Source organism: Mobula hypostoma, chromosome 8 (assembly GCF_963921235.1).
Source record: "Mobula hypostoma chromosome 8, sMobHyp1.1, whole genome shotgun sequence".
In the NCBI taxonomy this organism is placed as follows: Eukaryota; Metazoa; Chordata; class Chondrichthyes; order Myliobatiformes; family Myliobatidae; genus Mobula; species Mobula hypostoma.
Window position 1 is genome coordinate 158,353,910 of NC_086104.1, and position 23,636 is coordinate 158,377,545.

Sequence of the window (23,636 nt, forward strand, 5' to 3'; positions counted from 1 at the left end):
TATATATAATAGAGTATATTATATACTGTAATACCTACGTTTTTGAAATGCTACGTCCAAGATGAATGAAGGCAGAAAACAGATGCTCCTTATTCAATTCTATAACATAGTCATACTTTACTGATCCCGGGGGAAATTGGTTTTCGTTACAGTTGCACCATAAATAATAAATAGTAATAAAACCATAAATAGTTAAATAGTAATATGTAAATTATGCCAGGAAATAAGTCCACGACCAGCCTATTGGCTCAGGGTCTCTGATCCTCCAAGGGAGGAGTTGTAAAGTTTGATGGCCACAGGCAGGAATGACTTCCTATGACGCTCTGTGCTGCATCTCGGTGGAATGAGTCTCTGGCTGAATGTACTCCTGTGCCCACCCAGTACATTATGTAGTGGATGGGAGACAGTCCAAGATGGCATACAACTTGGACAGCATCCTCTTTACAGACACCACCGTCAGAGAGTCCAGTTCCATCCCTACAACATCACTGGCCTTACGAATGAGTTTGTTGATTCTGTTGGTGTCTGCTACCCTCAGCCTGCTGCCCCAGCACACAACAGCAAACATGATAGCACTGGCCACCACAGACTCATAGAACATCCTCAGCATCGTCCGGCACATGTTAAAGGACCTCAGTCTCCTCAGGAAATAGAGACGGCTCTGACCCTTCTTGTAGACAGCCTCAGTGTTCTTTGACCAGTCCAGTTTATTGTCAATTCGTATCCCCAGGTATTTGTGATCCTCTACCATGTCCACACTGACCCCCGGATGGAAACAGGGGTCACCATAACATATAACACAGTACAGACTGTTCAGCTCACAATGTTTTGCCAACCTTCTAACCTACTCCAAGATCAATCTAACTCTTCCCACTGACATGCCCCCCCATTTTCCTATCATCCGTGGGTCCATCGCAGTTTCTTACATGTCCCTAATGTATCTGCCTCTACCATCACCTCCAGCAGAACATTCCACATATCCACTGCTCTCTATGTAGAAAAACTTCAGACATCTCCACTATACTTTCCTTCAATCACCTTAAAATTATGCCCAAATTTTCCAAAGCATTTATATTTCTAAGCAACAGATCTATGGTGCATTGCCTTCCGATTTACCAAGGATTGTACCTGTACCTGGAAAATCAGCGATGGATATGGTGCAAGTTCCGCAGATTGTTGTACAGTAGCTCCTGATAACTGAGATCTCTGAGGTCTCGCGCCGGGACGTGCTCTCCCTCGTGCTACCTCCGCTCCAAATTCAGGAGAATGCGGGTCAGTCGTTGGACGAGGCGGGCCATCCCCGACAGGGAATCTGGTCCACTCAGACATCTAGCTACCTGCAAAACAAAACATCATCGATAAAAGCTCACACTCTAGCATTCAAGCGTTTGGTTTGTGTAAAATACCAATTCCCGAGCCACATTTAATAACCCATTCTGGCAGTTACACAGCAGATAGTATTCACATCTCCATCACAAATTCAAGTCCCAATCAAGAGATTCCTACTCAAAATCCAGGTTGACACTCCCAGCACAGCTCCATAATAGTGTGCCTTGGTAGCCCTGTCCTTGGCTCAGTAACAGTGGAGCTTTGCTTTGCTGGGCTGGCCTTACTGCAGATGAGACACTAACCTGAGAGAGCCTATCTTCCCAAAATTGTGACAACAAAAGACCCTTGTTCAAAAAGGACAACAAATCCCAATGATATCCTGAAACAAATTAAAAGCTGATACTGCAGCATTCGAGCGTTTAGGATGTGGAAACTATAGAAAGGGTGCACAGGATATTTACAAGGATGTTGCCTGGATAGAATAAATGTAGCACTGCAGTATTCTGTTTTTAGTGTACACGCTCATCTTCCTGTCTGTTAATATGGTCTTCATCTTTTGCGAAGCTTCTTTCGCCATTGTTATTCTGTATTTGATATCTGCATCGCACCTGCCATGATTTGTTATTAGGCTGCCAAGATATCTGAATTTGTTGACTTGTTTGATGTTTGTATTTCCGATCTTGATCATACATCGTGGGATGTGTTTTTCTGGAGATGACCATGCTTTCTGTCTTCTTGGTGTTGATTGAGAGGCCTCTGCGATTACTTTCTGCTGCCACTATACTGAGTAGTTCTTGAAGTTTTGTTTCTGAGTCAGTTATTAGTACCAGTTATTATGGAAGTGAATGCTGGACCATTTCCCCAACAATGGAAATGAGACTAGAAGCAGCAGAATTATAGTTCTACAGGAGAATGTTAAAAATATCATGGACCACACACACATCAAATGAAGAAGTTCTCAGAAGAGCCCAAGCAGTTCGATCACTCATACCAACAATAAGAGAAAGACAACTCAGATGCCTAGGACACATCATGCGGAAAGATGAACTGGAAAAACTCATACTCTGGAAAGATCACGGGGAGCAAACCTAGAGGAAGACCTCAGCTTATGTACATCAAAAGCCTAACCAGGTGGCTACACATCGAGGAAATGGAAGTCATCCAAAGAACGAGGGATAGATCACCATGGTCACCAACGTCCACATCAGATATGGTACCTAGACAGACAGTTGCCTGGATTGGGAAGCATACCTTACGAGAATAGGTTGAGTGAATTTGGCCTTTTCTCCTTGGAGCGACAGAGGATAAGAAGTGACCTGATAGAAGTGTATAAGATGATGAGAGGCATTGATCATGTGGATAGTCAGAGGCTTTCTCCCAGGGCTAAAATGGCTGACATGAGAGGGCACAGATTTAAGGTGCTTGGAAGCAGGTACAGAGGAGATGTCAGGGGTACGTGTTTTTTTTTTATATAAACACAGAGAGTTGTGAGAGTTTGGAACGGGCTGCTGGTGACGGTGGTGGAGGTGGATACGATAGGGTCTTTTAAGAGACTCCTGGATAGGTACATGGAACTTAGAAAAATAGAGGGCTATAGATAACCCTAGGCAATTTCTAAAGTAAGTACACGTTCGTCACAGAATTGTGGGCCCAAGGGCCTGTATTGTGCTGTAGGTTTTCTATGTTTCAAATTCCATCCTTCAATAAGTTTTTAACCCAACAAATAACCATATTCTGATTTGTGTAATGCTCTGACTAATTCATAACCCAAAATGTCTTCAGTGATGCACTGAAAGGCACCATGAGAAAGCAAGTCTGTCCCTTCATTACTGCCCCCAATCACATCACCTATTATGGAGTACAGAAATCAACCTGCCTACCTAACCAAGCAACACTCTGGCCTAAATAACCATCCCAAGGCTGTTCATCCCTTCCCATGCCCTTCAGATTCAAACTCATTCACATTTATCGTATGTACATCAAAACAGTGAAATGTGTGGTTTGCATTTACAGCCCATACACCCAAGTATTAGCTTGGGGGCAGTCTGCAAGTATCACATATCCCATTATGTCCACAGATCCCTAAAAGTTGCCTCACAGGTGGATAGGGTAGTTAAGAAAGCTTATGGGGTGTTAGCTTTCATAAGTCAAGGGACAGAGTTTAAGAGTCGTGATGTAATGATGCAGCCCTATAAAACTCTGGTTAGGCCACACTTGGAGTACTGTGTCCAGTTCTGGTCACCTCACTATAGGAAGGATGTGGAAGCATTGGAAAGGGTACAGAGGAGATTTACCAGGATGCTGCCTGGTTTAGAAAGTATGCACTATGATCAGAGATTAAGGGAGCTAGGGCTTTACTCTTTGGAGAGAAAGAGGATGAGAGGAGACATGATAGAGGTGTACAAGATAATAGGAGGAATAGATAGAGTGGATAGCCAACGCCTCTTCCCCAGGGCACCACTGCTCAATACAAGAGGACATGGCTTTAAGGTAAGGGGTGGGAAGTTCAAGGGGGATATTAGAGGAAGGTTTTTTACTCAGAGAGTGGTTGGTGCGTGGAATGCACTGCCCGAGTCAGTGGTGGAGGCAGATACACTAGTGAAGTTTAAGAGACTACTAGACAGGCACATGGAGGAATTTAAGGTGGGCGCTTATATGGGAAGCAGGGTTTGAGGGTCGGCACAACACTGTGGGCCGAAGGGCCTGTACTGTGCTGTACTATTCTATGTTCTATGTACATATCACCAGCAGTGTACGGCCATGTTCAGATCAACTAAAGCAACACCAATAATAAAACGGCAAAAATAAGCCACTTTTCCCCCTCCCCACCTCACATCTAAGAAGAGGCCCCTTCTAATTCCACCTCAACTACCACCTTTCACCACCAGCGACATTGCTGCTGAGAAACATCCTAGAATGCACTGGGACACAGCATTAGTGATATAACCTGGGGCCATCAGGTGTTTCAGGTCTTTCAACATTCAGGCGACCCAGTGAGGGTTGATCAGGCCCTGGTTTGAGTCCGAGCAGCCTTAGCCCATGGATCACACCTCTTAATCCATGGCCATCTGGAGGCTTGCTCAGCAGCCTCTGTAATGGCTCTGATGGCCTTGCAGGCTCCATAATTCCTAGAAGACAGCCAGCAAACCTCTACATCTTACTTCTGTAGGCTCACATTGTGTCCTCCACCCACTTCCGACACTGCTCTGCCAACTCCTGGTATCTGGCAAATACACTGTTGCTAGTCCAGTCATAGCCTCTAAATGGAAGGACATCCCTTTAGAAGAGAGAGGAACTGGAATTTCTTCAGGGTGTGGATCTGTGAAAGTCATTACCATAGTCTGCTGTGGAAGTCAAGTCATTGAGTATATTTAAACCAGAGCCTGATCGGTTCTTGATTAGGAAGCAACACACAAAGTTGGAGGAACTCAGCAGGTCAGGTAGTACCTGTGGAAATGAATAAACAATCAACATTTTGGGCCGAGAACCTTCTTCAGTGCTGGAAAGGAAGGACAAAGATGTCAGAATAAAAAAGGTAGGGAGGAGGAGGATAGCTAGAGGTGATAGGTGAAGCCAGATGGGTAGGAAATGTAACGGGCTGGAACGGAAGGAAGGAATCTGATAGGAGAGGAGAGTGGACCATAGAAGAAAGGGAGAGAGGAGGGGACCCAGGGGTAGTAATAAGCAGGTGAGAAGAGGTAAGAGACCAGGGTGGGGAAAGGAAGAGGGGAGGGGAAGGAGGATTTTTTTTAAACCAGAAGAAATTAATATTGATGCCACCAGGTTAGAAGCTACCCAGACAGACTTTAAGGTGTTGCTCCTCAAGCCTGAGTGTGGCCTCAGACCGGACAGAACTGGAATTGGACTTGCAATTAAAATGTCTGGCCATGGGGAAGCTCTGCTTTTGGCAGATGGAGCAAAGGTGCAGGATAAAGCAGTCCCCCAATTTACAACAGGTCTCATCAATGCAGAGGAGGCCACATCAGGAGGGGATGATAAGGGTGTCTAAACTTATAGAGAAAAGATAGGAAACCAGGGCTTTCTCCTTCCCTCATGTTCCTCTATTCCCCGCCCTTTACTTCTTCTCACCTGCCCATTACCTCACCTGGGTGCTCTCCACCTCCTTTTCTCTCCCATGGTCCACTCTCCTCTCCTATCAGGCTCCTTCTTCTCCAGCCCTTCAACTTTTCCACCCACCTAGCTTCACCTATCACCTCCCAGCCAGTCCTCCTTTCCCACCCCCCAGCTGTTTTATCCTGGCACCTTCTCCCTTCCTTCTCAGTCCTGAAGGTGGGTCTCAGCTCGAAGAGTCTATTCATTTCCATGGATGTCGCCTGACCTGCTGAGTTCCTCCAGCGTTTGTGTGAGCTTGCTTACGAAAACAGGGCTGACGGTAAACTAAGTCGAATTAGTAGGGTCTCAGCCCGAAACGTCGACAGTCTATGCCCCTCCCAGCTGACCTGCAGCAACCTGTGTGTGAACCACTACCCCTACCTCGTGCCCCCGACCATGTTATCACAGACCCTTACCCCTCCTCACCGACCTGGCCGACGCCCACCCCGCCCTCTCCCTCCACTGTGGGCAACCTTTGCCCTTTCCCCCTTCCCCCTTCTCTGGGGCATAGTGTCCAACTGACCCTTTCTCCCCGCAGCCTTTTGGGTGGGAACACACACACACAGCGACCGGACGGCCTTCCAATTATCCCCAAGATTCGGAGTCCTCGGATCAGCCCTCCACCTGTGCCCTCGACGCTCCGTCTGCGTATGCGTGCTACCCACACCACTATTGGCACTCACCTGTGCGTGCCCGCCCACGGTCGCGTCTTATTGGGCCCCCGACCCGTCTTGTTGGAGGGGATCTCCCTTCAGTCAGAATTTCCCGCCCTCATTTTCAAACTCGATTGGCTGCCGTGGCTGAGGTTTCATTCACTATTCGTCGACGCGAATGCTACTCAAATCATGTCACGTCGGAGGCGACACGCCCGGCACGTGGTGTGTAGGCGCTCCCAGGGTCTCCCCGCCCTGAGCTCGGTTGTTCGCTGCAATTTGCCAATACTGTAGTCGCAATTGGTCTGCGGCGGATGCAATCTCAGTGGCTCTCCACTCGGCTTTAAATCGAATTTCAAAGTAAATTGTATTATCAAAGTACATACATATCACCATATGCAACGCTGGGAACACACACAACCCTGGGATTCATTTTCCTGTGGGCATACTCAGCAGATCTATAGAATATTAAGACCATAAGATATAGGAGCAGAAGTAGGCTATTCGGCCCATCGAGTCCGCTCCGCCGTTCAATCATGGGCTGATCCAATTCTTCCAGTCATCCCCACTCCCCTGCCTTCACCCCATACCCTTTGATGCTCTGGCTAATCAACAACCTATCTGTCTCTGCCTTAAATGCCCCCATTGACTTGGCCTCCACAGCCTCTCATGGCAACAAATTCCACAGATTTACCACCCTATGACTAAAGCAATTTCTCCACATCTCTGTTCTAAATGGATGTCCTTCAATCCTGAAGTCATGCCCTCTCGTCCTAGACTCCCCTACCGTGAGAAATAACTTAGCCATATCTAACCTGTTCAGGCCTTTTAACATTCGGAATGTTTCTATGAGATCTCCCCTCATTCTCCTGAACTCCAGGGAATACAGCCCAAGAGCTGCCAGACGTTCCTGATACAGTAACCTTTTCATTCCTGGAATCATTCTCGTGAATCTTCTCTGAACCCTCTCCAATGTCAGCATATCCCTTCTAAAATAAGGAGCCCAAAACTGCACACAATACTCCAAGTGTGGTCTCACAAGTGCCTCATAGAGCCTCAACATCACATGTCTGCTCTTATATTATATACCTCTAGAAATGAATGCCAACATTGCATTCGCCTTTTTCACCACCAACTCAACCTGGAGGTTAACCTTTAGGGTATCCTGCACAAGGACTCCCAAGTCCCTTTGCATCTCTACATTTTGAATTCCCTCTCCATCTAAATAATAGTCTGCCCATTTATTTCTTCCACCAAAGTGCATGACCATACACATTCCAACATTGTATTTCATTTGCCATTTCTTTGCCCATTCCCTTAAACTATCTAAGTATCTCTGTTTCCTCAACACTACCCGCCCCTCCACCTATCTTTGTATCATCGGCAAATTTAGCCACAAACCCATTAATCCCATAGTCCAAATCATTGACATACATCATAGAAAGCAGCGGTCCCATCACCGACCCCTGTGGAACTCCACTGGTAACCGGCAGCCAGCCAGAATAGGATCCCTTTATTCCCACTCTCTGTTTTAGGCCGATCAGCCAATGCTCCACCCATGTTAGTTACTCCCCTGTACTGTAATTCCGTGGGCTCTTATCTTGCTAAGCAGCCTCATGTGCGGCACCTTTTCAAAGGCCTTCTGAAAATCCAAGTACACCACGTCTACTGCATCTCCTTTGTCTACCCTGCTTGTAATTTCATCAAAAAATTGCAGTAGGTTTGTCAGGCAGGATTTTCCTTTCAGGAAACCATGCTGGCTTAGGCCTATCTTGTCATGTGCCTCCATGTGCTCTGTAATCTGATCCCTAACAATCGATTCCAACAACTTCACAACCACTGATGTCAGGCTAACAGGTCTATAGTTTCCTTTCTGCTGCCTCCCACCCTTCTTAAATAGCGGAGTAACATTTGCAATTTTCCAGTCCTGTTATATTAACTACAACAGGACCAAAGAAAGATTAACTAGAGTGCAGAAGGCAACAAACTATGCAAATGAAAATATAAATAAATAGCAATAAATAATGAGAACATGAGATAAATAGTCCTTGAAGTGAGATCACTGGTTGTGAGAACATCTCAATGGTTGGGCAAGTGAGGAGTTATCCGCTTTTGTTAACAAGCCTGGACAATAGTAATACTTACGTCAAGCTGCTGTTTATTGACTACAGCTCAATGTTTTACACAATCATACTCTCAATTCCAATCAAAAATCTCCAAAACCTGTGCCTCTGCACCTTCTTCACTAGGAGAGTACTGGCATCAAGGACGTGTGCTTAGCCCACTGCTCTGCTCTCTCAGAACCCATGACTCTGAGGCTAGGCACAGCTGAAGAGGCATTTATAAATCTGCCGATGACACAACTATCATTTGCAGAATTTGAGACAGTGACGAGGAGGCGTTTGGGAGTGAGATAGATCAGCTGGCTGAGAGGTGTCACAGCAACAACCTCGCACTTAATGTCAGTATGACAAGGAATCGATTGTGGACTTCAGGAAGGGGAAGCTGAGGGAACACACATCAGTCCTCAGAGAGGGATCAGAAGTGGAAAGGGTGAAGTTCCTGGGCGTCAACATCTCTGCAGATTTATCATGAGTCCAACATACTGATGTAATTGCAAAGGTTTTTTATGTTTCTATGTACCCTGGAGAGAATTCTAACTGGTTGCCTCACTATCTGGTATGGAGGGGACCAACGTACAAGATTGGAAAAAGCAGAAAGCAGTAAACTCAGCCAGGTCCATCATGGGCACCAACCTCCCCAGCATCGAGGATATCTTCAAAAGGTGATGCCTCAAAAAGGAGGCATCCAACATTAAGGAAACACCCCCCCCCCCATCACCCAGGACTTGCCTTCTTCTCATCAGGGAGTAAGTACAAGAACCTGAAGACATACACTAAATAGTTCAGGAACAGTCTCTTCCCCTCTGCCTTCAGATTTCTGAATGGACAATGAATCCATGAACACTTTCTCAGTATGTTTTCCCTCTCTTTCTGCACTACTAATTTGCTTTATTTTTTATGTATTTCTCATTGCAATTTATAGTTCTTCCTGTGTTTTGTATTGTACTGCTGTCCCAGAACAACAAATTTAATGACAAACGCTGGTGATATTAAACCAGATTCTGATCTTGTAGCCTCATTTCTATTAATTGACATTCCACCTCCAATCTCTGTAGACCTGATAACAGCTTCAGTTTATGCTCTGGTACTGGGTTTGTGTTAATATTGGCACATTTACCAACCGACCCAGGGAAACATGTGTCCTGCATATCGTTCACAGATCAAAGCATGAGGTAAAACCAATTAGAATGCAGAATAAACTGCAACAGCTACTGAAAAGTGCAATGCAGATACATGATAAAATGCAAGATCATAACAAGGCCAAAAAATCCACCTTATCATACAAGATTTCTGTTCCAGAATCTGATAAGTTAGGTAAAAGCTATCCTTGAGCCTACTTATACATGCTTTCAGGGTTTTGTAACTCTTGCGTGATGGGAGAGGGGTGAAGAGAGAATGGCGATTCCCTTTGATGGGTGTTCAGTGAGATCCTCTCTCACTGCTCCCTCTCTGTGATCTCCGCTGTTCTCTGGCCCCACGATGATGTACTCACTCAGACTCGACCGCTCCACTTCCCTCCCCCTCCTTCTTATTCTGGTTTCTGCCCCTTTAGTCTCACCCAAACCATCCATTTATTCCCCTCTATAAGTGCTGCCTGACCTGCTGAGTTCCTCCAGCAATTTTGTGTGTGTTGCTTTCCAACATCTGCAGAATCTGTCCGGTTTATATTCTCTCGTGTGTGTTTGGACAGCTTATTTACTTTCCCAGGCTCTCTTGGTGGGCACCACAGTAGCACAGCAGTTTCTGCTAGACTATTACAGCCTGGGGCATCAGGGTTCAATTACAGTGTCCTCTGTGAGAAACTTTGTACAATCTCCCTGTGTGCGTGTGGGTTTCCTCCAGGTGCTCTGGTTTCCTCCCACAGTCCAAGGACATACCAGTTACGAGGTTGATTGGTCATTGTAAACTGGCATGTGATTCAGCTGGGGTTAATTCAGTGGGTTGCTGGGCAACGTGACCTGATGGATCAGAAGGGCCTGTTCAGCGTTGTATCTCTAAATAAAATTTTAAAAATACTGGTGTGTTCCAAGCGTGTGACAAAGAAAATGCAATAAGTATTGGAAGTTCTCAGCAGGTCAGACCATCCTTATAGAGAGAGAAATAGAGTTTGTTCCAAATAGTTGGCCATTAGTGGATGCTGAGGATTTTTTGCATTTTGTGATTTGAATTGACAGGGCTCCACACTGGCATAGCATGTAGAGATATTGCATAACGTCTGCATGACCTACCTTGGCTTCATCAGTTACCCACTGGACAGGACTGGAAGCCTATCCAAAGGAACTATCTCAGAGGAAATTCTGAAAGTGCTTTCCCCCTCAACACTGAAACACTTTCACCAACAAGTTTGTACGCAATTCAAGGTGATGCACCATCACCTTTTCAAGGTCACTTAGGAACCATGTAATATTTTCCTCCCAAATCTTACATCACACATCAATTAGTGAGACAGTATAGAATGCTATATTTGAAAGGACGCATATGATTACATTTTCTTGTAATATTTATATGGTGGCAACTTTGACTCAACTTTCCAAACTTAAACGATCACTCCGTAATAAAATTCAGAAGTTTTGGAAAGTTCAAAAATTCAAAGTAAATTTATAATCAAAGTATGTATATGTTATCGTTTACTGTCTTGAGACTGATTTTCTTGCAGGTATTTACAAGAAAAAATACAATATTATATTAGGAAATACAATAGAAATTTACAAAAGAGAATTTTGCATTAACACTGACAATCAATCAACTTGCAAAAGAAGACAAAGTGTGAGAATGAATTTTCTGTGATAGCAGGACCCTGAACTCTCGACACGGAGTAAGTATGCTCTAAAACAACATCCGTAAAACTGGTGATTTTCAAACTCGGAAACTTTCCGCATCCGCGCACCTTGACAGGAGGCGAGAACTGCGCGTGCGCGAAGGAGTGGCCGCGGCGGGTTGACGTTCTCCCGCGGGGTGTGCGCGCATGCGTCGTGCGGGGCTCCCGGCCGGAAGCGGGTGCTGGTGGCTGGAGTGCGACGGGAGATGGCGGTGAACCTGAGCAGGAATGGACCGGCGCTGCAGGCCGCCTACCGCGATGTGCTCAACGACAAGACGGCTACCGACTGGTGAGCAGGCAGCTGGGCGGGGAGGGACGGACGGACGGACTCGGGGGCACGGGGAGGTGCTGAGGTGTTTCCAGGTTGTCACTGACCGGATGCGGGTGGGGCTTGTAACCTGGCGGGGGTGGGGCATGTTATCTCCTGCCCCACACTGGGGAGATCTTTTGATCCTTGTCTTTCCCCCTCCCTTGGGAAAGACTGTGGTACCCGCTCTCCCCCACCCTGCGGAGAGCTTTTGATACCTGCCCTTCCCTCTCCCCTGGGAAAGTCTGTGGTACTCGGTCTCCCCCACCCTGGGGAGAGCCTGTGGTATCCCCTCCCAACACCCTGGGGAGAACTTTTGACCCCTGTCCTTTCCCCTCCCTAGGGAAAGTGTATATAAAATCCTCCCTTCATCCTGGGGAGAGTTTTTGTCCGTCTCCCTCCTCTGGGGGTGAGTGTGCAGACCCCACCCTGGGAGATGGTTTGAGGCCTGCCCTTGCTCTTTTTCTGTGGAGAGTCTGTCAAAACTCCTCCATTACCCTGGGGAGAGTTTTTGACTTGTCCATCCCCCTCCCTGGGGAGAGTCTGTGGTACCCCCCTCCCCCCACCCTGATGAGAGCCTTTGAGCTCTGTCTTTTCCCCCCTCTCCGAGGGAGAGTGTCCAAACCCCTGCCCTCCCTCTAGGGAAGGTTTCTGCTCTTCCCCCTCCTCCTGGAAGGGCTTCTGCTTGCCTCCCCCCCCCACTCCCGTTAACCAGCTCTCCTCTCCCTCCGTCCAACCCCCACCTCCCCTCTCCCTCCCTTCACCCTCCTCCCACTGCTGAGAAGCTGCAAGTATCCTATCTTTCCCTCACCCTGTTGCCCTTGGGCGAGGGTAAACAGACTTCAAAGAGGCTTAGGTGAGCTGAGTGAGTGGGTTTAAATCTGGTAAATGCAATCTAATCTGAAGCTGAAAGCAAAAAAGACTGCTGATGCTTCAGAAAAAAAAATGTCGGAAATACTCTGCAAGTCAGACTGCGTTTGTGGTAAAGAAACAAAATCAGCCTTTCAGATCAATAACCTGTTGTTAGAAGGAGACTAAAGATTCTGATTTATTTCTCACGTACATTGAAGCATACAGTGTAATATGTTGTTTGAGTTGACAACCAACACACCTGAGGATGGGCTGTGGACAGTGCAAGTGTCGTCACACATTCTGGCGGCAAAATGACATGTCCACAAAATTCAGCAGAACAACACAGCGAGAAAGCAACTTCAGTGAAAAAACGTCCCTTTCCTCCCACCCACCCGTGCACATACAGTCCTCTAACCACAGGAAAGTCTATCTTCAGCCTCCAGTGGACTGACAAATTCGCAGATATTGGGCCTTCAACTTCTGCAGCAGGCTTGCGGCTTATTAAGTTGCAGAGAGGCAGGGAGGGTGGGCACTTGTGTTAAACACAAGAGGTTCTGAAGGTGCTGGAAATCCAATGCAAGACACAAAATGCTGAAGGAACTTAGCCAGTCAGGCAGCATCTGTGGAGAGGAATAAACGGGTCACATTTCAGGGCTCAATAAGGTTAGTGAGTGAGTGTCAGAATATAGACAAAAGAATGTCGGAGTTGTGAAATGTCGATCAGGAAGACATGTCAGAGTAGGCGTGTCCTCCATCTCAAGAGGAGAGAGAAAAAAAATCACAGGACAGCTTCGACCCCACTGAATGATCCCCTAGTGTGATAAAATGCACTCTTAACCTCACAAGGTTACGATCTTGCACCTTGTTGTTTACCTGCACTTTCTCTGTAGCTTTTCCACATTATTCTGCATTCTGTTATCGTTTTTCCTTTTCTACCTGAGCACACTGTTTAGTGATCTGATCTGTATGAACAGTATGTAAGACAAGCTTTTCACTATCTCAGTACATGTGGCAATAACAATCTAATTCCAATATCATAGATGCAGAGAGAAATCAAGTTACCTCACCTTGTGGAATTCAGTGTTAAATCTAGAAAGCTAGGGCCTGCATGGTAGCTTAGTTTTTAAGCATAACACTAAATATTAGAGTGCCAGCGACCTGGATTCAATTCTTGTTGCTGTCTGTAAGAAGTCTGTACATTCTCCCTGTGATCATGTGGTTTCCTCTGGGCTCTGGTTTCCTCCCACATACTAAAAATGTTAGCATGAGTAAGTTGTGGGTATGTTATGTTGGCCCTGGAAGTGTGGCCACACTTGTGGGCTGTCCCCACTTGTGTTAACAATGATGTTAATCATTGACACAAATGACACATTTCTCTATGCTTTGATGTACATGTGACAGATAAAATAATCTTAAAATCTTAACCTTCTCCACTCAAGGAAGAACCTAGAGCCTAATAAATGGCGGTACAAATGGATTCTGTGTCATTGGAATGAGAGAGTTGTAAACGTTCAAATGGGTGGAAGGCATCAGAATTGGACGGGACTGACAAGGAGGGGAAAGAATAGATTGAAGACAGGAAGCAACAAGTTCAAGGCCAGAGCTGGCTGAATCAAAGGGTCTACCAGAGCAGTCCTATGCGTGGGTTTTTGGACAGGGGATAGCAGTGGGCAGTGTGGGACTGGAACACCATAAGGCTGGCCACTGTGCAGTGAAGATCTGACAAAATGGGGTCCACAGCTGGGTGACCATGACCCCAGAAGTTGGGCACCATGCTCCAAAGGGGGTGCAGAATAAGTTGTCTGGTGCCTCTGAGAGAGCTGAGTTCACAAAACCACAGCAGTGGGCTCTTGGTGAATGGAGTGGTTAGGAGTTCATGAGAGGGCAAGTGAGAGACACCTTCTTCCCCCACTCTCCCAAGCTTCTTTTATCTCCGTTGGCGCTTTGGGCAGCAACGAAGGTCCTCAGTCTCTGTGCTTGCCGTCGCACACATATATTGAAGGATTCTTCATTGCTGTTTCTGTAACTATTTTTTAGGGTTGTTAGCCCCGAGCTGAACCCCCAAACTTGGGGACCCTTGGAGGACTCGTAGTCTGGCCTGTACCCTTTGACCTGTTTGGCACGGGTGCCCTTACCAAGAGCCAACGCATAGAGCTTTGACTCCAGCCAGCATAGCTCTACGGGTCATTGAGGTACATAAGCCTCCAAACCCTATGGCAAGGTTGTAGACATCTTGGAGGTTTCCTTACTTTTATGGCTCTTTATAGATCAGCTTGAATGGGCAAGGTCATGCATTTCCTTACTTTGTAGGCTCTTATGTTTTGACTGCAGGCTAGGTACTTGAGGAAGAAAGGCAGGGAGATTAACACTATAACTTCCTGGATGATCATAATGAAAATAGAAGTTTTTTATTGCATAAAAACCAAACTGATCAGGGGAATTTCAGAGAGGAAGTGGAAAAAGACATAAAATAAGTTTGTCAGAAAATAAAGGGGGTTCCAAGATTGTGAGAATGTGGGTCTATAAAGGAGGCTGGACTGATGTGGGATGAATGGTAAATTCACTCATGGAGGGAGAGAATGTGGCTGAGGTGCTGGTTCAGCACTCTGCCCTGCACTGGCAAAGGAAAATGTAACTGGGGTTTTGGATGGGCTAAAAGTTGACAGTAGCTATCTGCACTTGATGCAGTTGACTACTTCAAAACATCTTCAGCTTCAGACAAAAAAACGGAAGTCCAGAGTAACACACAGGAAATGCTTTAGGAACTCAGCAGGTCAGGCAGCATCAATGGAGGGGAATAAACAGTCGACGTCTCAGGTTGAGGTCCTCCTGCGTTACTGGAAAGGAAGGGAGAAGAAGCCAGAATAAGAAGGTTGGGGAACGGAGGAGTACAACCTCATCTTTTATTTATTGACATACAACCTGGAACCATGCCACCCAGCAATCCCTTGATATAATCCTAGCCTAATCATGGGACATCTTTGGACTGTGGGAGGAAACCCATGCGGTCATGGGGGAGATAGTACAAGCTCCTTACAGGCAGTGGCAGGAATTGAACCCACGTCTCTGCTTCTGTAAAGTGTTGTGCTAACCACTATGCTACTGATCACTTGCCAACTTGTGCTGCTTCCCCTCCCCCACCTTATCCTGGCATCTTTCCCCACTTCTTTCCAGTTCTGATGAAGGATCTCTACTCAGACATGGTACCTGCTGTACTGAAAATTGCAAACTTTATATACTTGTTCTAAACATTGGTGTAGGACTGAAGCATAAGCCAGTTGGGGGAAGGTTCTAGAAACAACATTGAGAGCGGAACTAGTGCCACTCATTAGTTTGATTTGATTCAAGAAAATCACGATGGATTGTTAAAAACAAGTTAGTTACAGAAGTTTTTGAACAGAGGAGATAATGAGGAAGGTGTGGTTGATGAAATAAGTGTGGATTTGCAAACGGTATTTGGTCAAGTTCCATTTTATAGGCTTTGTACAAAAGCGCAGCCACTGAAGAAACTGGTCTGTAGCAGTGTGAGCAGAAAATCGATGAAGTGAGAGGAAACGGTAGTAGTGAGTTTATTTATCAGCGGCAGGAATTGTGCACCAAGGCTCCCCAGGGCTTGGTACGATGCCACTACTGGCACGGTAGAATGATGGTTAGCACAAACACTTTACAGTGCTAGTGATCACCCACTGGTGTTTGATTCCCACCATTGTCTGTAAGGAGTTTGTTCGTTCTGTCTGTGACAGCATGCATTTCTTACAGGTCCTCTGGTTTCTTCCCACATTCTAAAGATTTCTACGTAGGGTTAGAGAGTGTTAGTGAGTTGTGGGCATGCTGTGGTGACATTTGTAGGCTGCCCCAGGCAGAATCCTTGTTGATCAGTGACACAAGATGATGCATTTCACTGTATGTTTTGATATATCGATGTATATGTGACAAATAAAGCTAATTGTCTATTCTTTATCCTGTTTGTGATATATACGCTTGTCTGTATTGTGGACAAATACCAAATTTACAGATAATACAATTCTTGGAGTCACAGTAGCGAGAAATTAAAGGATGTAGATAGGTCATTTGAATGGGCAGCCAGCTATCAATTAAAATTCACAGAAAAACGTAAGGTGCTTGAAGTTCAAAGTAGATTTATTATCAAAGTATGTATACATTATACAACCTTGAGATTTGTCTCCTTACAGGCAGCCACAAGACAAAGAAACACAATAGGACCCGTGTTTTTTTTTAAGAAGGCCATCAAACACCCAATGTGCAGTGGGAAAAAAACAAATAGCGCAAACAATAAAAGTAAGCAAATAACATTCAGAACGAAACCTCATGAAAGTGAGCCCACAGCCATGAAACCAGTCATCACTGCAGCCGATTCAAGAGCCCATTGCGGGCCACAGCCTCAGTTCAGTGCAAAGATGAGTGAATCTCAGGAGCAGTGCGCTGAACTGGCATGCTCCTCACCTCTGACACCCTGGCCTTTTTAATCGTTCAAACTTCGGGTCATTCCTCTCTTGGACGTGGGCCTTGCAGTTTTGATACGCTCTCGGGCCATGGCCCAGATGCTTCCATACAGGCCATACCCAACCTTTTCAACTCAGTTGGGTGCTGAATTCCATCAAACCTCTGGTCATTCCTTGCTCTCAGGCCCTATTCCCGCTGCCTCAACTCTACCTAACTTCCACTCACCTTACTTCGGTTCTGCCGCATCAAATCGCCTCCAAGTCAACTTCTGCAATGGAAGAAGTTGGCTCATTCCCTGCTGTCAGGTCCAGGACAAAGTGTTGCATCTTTGGTCAGAAGCATAGGAAGGGCCACAATAAATTAAAGGGTGTAATTCTCAAAGGCATACAGGAACTGAGAGATTTGTTGAAATTGACAGAAGTTGAGATGGTGGTTAAAAATGTTTTGGGGATCCTGGGCTTTATAAACAATTAAATAAGAACGTAAGAAAGTAAGTGCTGAGATTTATTTTCTTGTGAGAATACTCAATAAATCCATAATAGAACAATGACCGTAACAGAATCAATGGAAGACTGCACCAACTTGGGTGTTCAACCAGTGTGCAAATAGAAAAAGGGGAAAAACCCCAGTAAATATCAAGAACGTGAAATAAAGAGTGTTTGAAAGTGAGTCTATTGGTTATGGGAACATTTCAAAGTTTGGGCAAGTGAACTTGAGTGAAGTTATCCGTTCTGGTTTAAGAGCCTGATGACTGAGGGGTAATAACTGTTCCTGAACCTGCTGATGTGGGACCTGATGGTTGAGGGGTAGCAACCGTTCCTGAACCTTGTGGTGTGGGACCTGATGGTTGCAGGGTAACAACTGTTCCTGAACCTGGTAGTGTGAGACCTGATGATTGTAGGGGGAATTATTGTTCCTGAACCTGGTGGTGTGGGCACCTGATGGTTGAGGGATAACAACTGTTCCTGAACCTTGTGGTGTGGGACATGCTGGTTGCAGGGTAACAACTGTTCCTGAACCTGGTAGTGTGAGACCTGATGATTGTAGGGGGAATTATTGTTCCTGAACCTGGTGGTGTGGGCACCTGATGGTTGAGGGGTAATAACTGTGCCTGAACCTGGTGGTGTGGGACCTGATGATTGTAGGGTAATAACTGTTCCTGAACCTGGTGGTGTGGGACCTGATGGTTGTAGGGTAACAACTGTTCCTGAACCCAGTGGTGTGGGTCCTGAAGCTCCTATACCTTCTTCCTGATGGCAGCAGTGAGAAGAGAGCATGGATGATGGATATTACTTTCCTGAGATAACATGTTGTGTAGATGTCATTGGGGTATTGTATGCAGTCGTGGTCACCACAACTTAGGAAAGATATGAAAGCTCTGCAGAGAGGGTACAGACAAGATTCCAAGGAGGAGGAATTTGTTTTTGTTATAAAGATTAATCAGAGTAACTAGCACTGTTTATTCTGGAACAGAGGGGGTTGATGAAATATTTGTGAAGGGTGTTCCCAATCGCAGGATCAAGGACCTGATTATGGATATGAGATGAAGTGTAAATGGAAGTAGGAGATGCAAAGGACATAACAGAAGTTGAGCAAAACAACCAAAAATTACACAAAGACAACCTCAGTGGAGTGAGTAGTTGGGTCTGGACTGCACTGCTCGTAGGAACATTCAGAAGAGAGCAAGAAATCGAAAAAGGAAGACTGGTTTCTTAAATTTAAACTATCTCCTTCAAATGATAATTGGCAGGTCAGGTTTTTTTTTGAACTATGTTCCAAAACTGTGGAACTCAATACCTAAAACTATAATGGATGCAGACTCAGTTGACATTTTTAAACGCCACCTCAAAACCTATTTATTTATTATTGCTTTTATTTTGTTGTCTTTTATTTTCATGTTTGTACTTTATCGCATTGTAAAGCGCTTTGAACTACATCGTCTGTATGAAAAGTGGTCTATAAGTAAGTTTATTATTGTTAATATTGGCAGGCAGTAGGGAGATAACAGGAATGGGACTGGTTGATTACCATTACATGTAGCAAGTACAAACCAAAGGGCTAAGTGGTTCCCTCTGCATTGTAACCATTCTTTGAGTGAAATGTAAGATGTCTCTGATCTGGCTTTTGGGGTGGGGTGCATGGTTGTTCTTGGATGGGAAGGTTGGTGGGGTAGGGGGTGGCAGCAGTGAGCTGGGCATAATTGGGAATGCTAAAGCGACGGACATGAAGCTGGGTGGCTTCTCAGTAAGCGGGATTAGTGTTCTGGTACCAGTTGCTCTGTGTCTCTAGTAAGGTTATGGTAACATAACCACAGATATTGGATTCCCTGGGTTGATGTTAAACTTATTTAGATTTGGTCTGTCATAAAATTCCTGACAATTATATGCTTGATCTGACTATAAAGAATGTTTGTGAAGAAGAGACTGGAACAATCAACCAAACAGGGAGGGAGGCGATGTTCTCTCTAGTTTGTTTTACACCTGCGTGGACCAACCATTGGTCTGAGCAGAACATTTTCACATGGCCTGAAAACTGTGGCACTTTAAATTTTTTTTTTGTAATATACGCTGAATATTTAGAATGGAAATTGAAAAGTCACATACTTTTGATTTTATGTATTGATTGAAGGGTATAATGAAATACAATAAAACAAATAGCCTTCATGTTTCATAAACTTTTAAACTTAGATGGCATCAGCGGGCCAACAGTTTATTAACAATGAGCTACTGACTTCCATTCTGTGTTTATTGTTACAATTTGTAACAGTGTTGTAACTTGAAACACTGACAATGTAAATGCATTGAAGCTCTAAAATGTTTCAAAGTAAAAGTTGTGTCTGTTTATTATTTAGAAAGTGTCCATTACATTTATTAATACATTAATTAGATTAGATTATGAGGACACTCAGTCCTTGTTTATTGTCATTTAGACAAATTTAGCAGGCGGCAAAAGGGAGAAATGCTCCCTGCCATAAACCTCCAGGCACCGACAACTGCCGATGCATTGTAAGCACCTGACTGCAGCCAACTCTGAGTCTGTCCGAAACCTTCGAGCCCTCCGACACCGAGCACCATCTCTGCCGAGCGCTTCGACCCTGCCCCGGCCGCCAAGCAACAAGCAAAGCCAAGGGGTAGGGTTGCCAACTGATAAGAGGAGCAGTCAAATACATTGTATTTACCCCGAGTAAGGCTACAATGACCATGAAGCCTTGCGCGGGCACCAGTGCGCATGCGTGTACGTGCCGATTTTTTTCTACAAATCGTTTTTGGCGATTCTGTTCCCGGGGGGGGGGTGTTAATCACGACTGGAATATAGGTAATAAGGGCTAATGCACTCAATTTCATTTCTAAAAGGGTTTATCTAATGAATTTAATATTAAACACTCAGCGCATATTTTTCTTGCACGAATATAGTGATAAGTCAATTATCAGGGGATCTTGAAGTAAGTGTTGAACGAACTTACAGTAGAAGTGGTAGAGGCAGGTCTGATATTTATCATTTAAAGAAAAATTGGATAGGTGTATGGACAGGAAAGAAATGGAGGGTTATGGGCTGAGTGCAGGTCGGTGGGACTAGGTGAGAGTAGCGTTCGGCATGGACTAGAAGAGCAGAGATGGCCCGTTTCTGTGCTGTAATTCTTATGTGGTTATATAAGTCACTCATAAGTCAATAGCATCATAACATTTTAAGTAACATTTGGATATTAAACACACAGCACATATTTTCCCCGTATGAACATATAAGATCATTGCAACACACCAATATTGCTGAATACTTGGGCTGAATACTTGTTTCCCTGCAACAAGATGGTGCCATTGAGGGGTGATGGGAGACAGCGATACTCGAAGGGGGTTCCTTATGTCCAGTCTATTCCGCAATTTAGTTTTTGTTGCATTCATTGCAGAGATATGTTGGAAATGGAAGCAGCATTTTCAGTGCTTTCATGGCTATCTCAGGATATTTTGCCTTGACTTTAATCCAGAATGCCGGCAGAGATGTTACGTCAAACATACTTTTCAGCCCGCCGTCATTTGCAAGCTCGAGGAGTTGATCTCCTTCCTGTGCTGACATGGATGACACACGGGTAATGACCTCGCATGCATTCAAGCTCAACAGTGGGCTTGACAAGAATTGAGGAAAGGTGCTGCTGACTCCTATCGCCAAATCATATCGTTTCCTCGCGGACTGGTAGCACATGCTTTGCGGCCCGGTGTTTGGGGACCGCCGTCCTAGAGTGTCCTGGCCTGTAGATCGATCATGGTTGCTGTCCTGGAGCCACCTTTCTGCAAGAAGAGCCCACAGCAGTTCCTTATGTCACTCAGTGTAGCTGCAGATGAACTGAACGAACACTGGAGGAACCAGTCCCCAACCTTGTAGCACACAGCAAGCCCCAGTGTCTCCTCCTTTGACCTCCACAGCAAGTGACTCCAAGGCATGAACGAGGGCCTGGTTCGTGCCACAACCAAGGCCACGTGGGTCCCCTGCATCTGTCTTGCCAATGAACCAGTGAATTGAACTTGCTTCTACATTTCCAATGTTTAACAGGATCTTACAATCACAAGAAAAACATCCCATACTGACCATTGGATCACACTCTGCCTCCCTGCACTGCCACTGACACCGTCTTCCTTGTCTCGCTGAAACAGGCTGCAACATTATGTGCAAGAAGTCGAGCTCCACTGTAATCCAGCAACTGGATCGGGTGGAGTAGACCTGCAGCTGTCTTGTGATTGTGAAAAAGATGTAAAGGGTGAAAAATAACTCCTTCGTTTGAACTCAGAGGCCACTGCGTCTGAGTGCACTGCCATCCTACCTGAATTGATGTAAACCGGAGTTTGTGCACTGCTCTCCTTCCTGAAGTTAATAACCCAGCTCTTTTGTTTTGCTGACGTTGAGGGAAGTTTGCTGCATGATGACAATCTTTCCACAATGTCATGGTGCCCCCCCCCCCACCCCACCATTGCTGATTCAGGACTGCACTGTCAGATCCAGATCCATCTCAAACTGTGTCAGCAAGTGTGCTGATTATACAACAGTATTTGGCCTCATTGGTAACAATGATGAGTCAGCATGCAGAGAGAAGGCTGAGAGGCTTGTCAAATGATGTGTGAGCAGCAACCTGGGTCTCAACATGGACAAGACAAAAGGGAAGATTGTGGATTTAAGGAAGGCACAGGCCAACCACTCTCCATTGCATATCATTGGCTCTGCCATGGGGAAAGTGAAGATCTCCAAGTTCCTTGGTGTACTCATAACGGATGATCTAATCTGGACCATCAACACCACATTATTCAAGAAGGCACCGCAGTGTCTGCACTTCTGAGCAGATTGTGGCGTGCAAGGTTCCCTGTCCCCATTCTAACAACTTTCTGCACGAGCAACATCCTGTCTGGCTGCATCATTGTGTGACAGGGAGGCTGCAAGACATTGGACCGCAAGACCCTACAGAGGATAGTAAAAACTGCCGAGAGGACCAATGGGGTCTCCTTCCCCTCTATTTGTAACATTTACCAGGGGTGTTGCAGATGAAGGGCCCAAAGCATTGTTGAGGATCCCTACCACCCATAAACTCTGACCCACTGCCGTCAGGAAGGAGGTATAGGATTATCAGGACTAGGATTGCCGAATTGCTTAACAGCTTCTTCCCTCAGGCTGTGAGCCGAATGAGCACCCTGCCACCACGGAGATCTCGACACTAGGACAGTAAGCTGTTTATTGTACTCTTTACTGTGTACTGTGCACTACATGCATTTTGAATTGTATTTTGTCACCATATTTATGGTAGTATTTTGTTTCATATACTGTGAGTGATATATGTATTGTGGGTGCACTGTGGTCTGGAGGAATATTGTTCCATTTGGTTGTATGTATGTACAGTCAGATGACAATAAACTTGAATGTAACCTCATGTCACAAAGCTCTTTATTTCCTTCCTGTACTCTGACTCATCAGTATTCGAGCTGCAGCCCACTGTGGTGATATCATCTGCAAATGTTTGCATGGAGTTGGGAGAATGCAGTCATGAGTGTACAGGGTTAATGAGAGAAGAGGAAGAGATTTGTGAAATGAGGAACGTGTTCTCCAGAAATGGGGAATGATAGTAAAATCTGGAAGAAATGTAGTAATCGCTGAATACAGCAGATCAGAATTGCATACTTTCTTCTTGTTTTCGTTCTAAAATACAAGTCCTTGCCATTTTAAATTCTCGATCTTGACTGAATCTGAACTGAGTCACATCTGAGATCCCTCATGAGTCCTGTCTCTTAAGCAAGGCCTTACCTAGCGACACAAAATGCTGGAGGAATTAAGCAGGTCAGGCAGCAACAATGAAGAGGAATTTACCTTGCAAGGCTTGTATGGTTATGGTGATTGGTGTCTATTCTAAAACCACTCTGCAGTACCTGAAACCCAGTCCCAAAACATTGACTGTTTCTTCCCTTCTAGACATGCTGCTTGACCCACTGAGTTCCTCCAGCATTTTGTGTGTGTTGCAGTGTCAGTACTTTTCCTTGGTGTGAAATGGGTAGTGTACCAATTTATTTTGGGATTTTGTTTAATATTACAAAATCATATTAAATTTGCAGCACATAGACTATTCTATCCTTCAGCAGTGTTGTGCTTATTCATGATGAAAGATTTCTCCAACTGTTCTCTAGCTCGGTCTCTTCTACCATGATCTTATTGAACATGTGAGAATAAGCTAACCTTTTTACTTCTTGCCCGATGTTCTTTTCACCTTGGTGCATTTGTCCACCTTCTCCTTAAACATTGCTCATCTCAACCACTCTGCGAGAGCAAGTTCCTCGTTCATCCAAATTTTGGCGATTACATTCCTTCTGAATATTCTGTTCAATTCATTACAGGTTGTCTGCAGGTCCTTCATATCTCTCTTGCCACAAGTGGAAACATCCTCTTCCTAACATCCTCTTCCTAGCCTGGCTTTTTCCAGATATGAGTCTTGGGTTGAGAGACTTATA

General features: G+C 45.2%; 2 protein-coding genes across 8 annotated transcripts in view; one reads left to right on the plus strand and one right to left on the minus strand.

Annotated features, from left to right (window-relative positions):
• The window catches only part of piwil2 (piwi-like RNA-mediated gene silencing 2), a 121,621-nt gene extending 115,544 nt beyond the window's left edge, over positions 1–6,077 (minus strand). For both annotated transcript variants that reach the window (XM_063057220.1, XM_063057219.1), the window contains exons 1-2: positions 5,966–6,077; positions 1,135–1,337 (exon numbers count right to left, since the gene is read on the minus strand). In XM_063057220.1, the coding sequence (XP_062913290.1) occupies positions 1,135–1,329 (195 nt within the window). In that variant the 5' untranslated portion in view covers positions 1,330–1,337; positions 5,966–6,077. The remainder of the gene's footprint in view (positions 1–1,134; positions 1,338–5,965) is intronic.
• Positions 6,078–11,184: 5,107 nt separating this feature from the next.
• The window catches only part of dbnlb (drebrin-like b), a 53,181-nt gene continuing 40,729 nt past the window's right edge, over positions 11,185–23,636 (plus strand). For all 6 annotated transcript variants that reach the window (XM_063057223.1, XM_063057224.1, XM_063057226.1 and 3 more), the window contains exon 1: positions 11,185–11,325. In XM_063057223.1, coding sequence (XP_062913293.1) covers positions 11,243–11,325 — 83 coding nt within the window. In that variant the 5' untranslated portion in view covers positions 11,185–11,242. The remainder of the gene's footprint in view (positions 11,326–23,636) is intronic.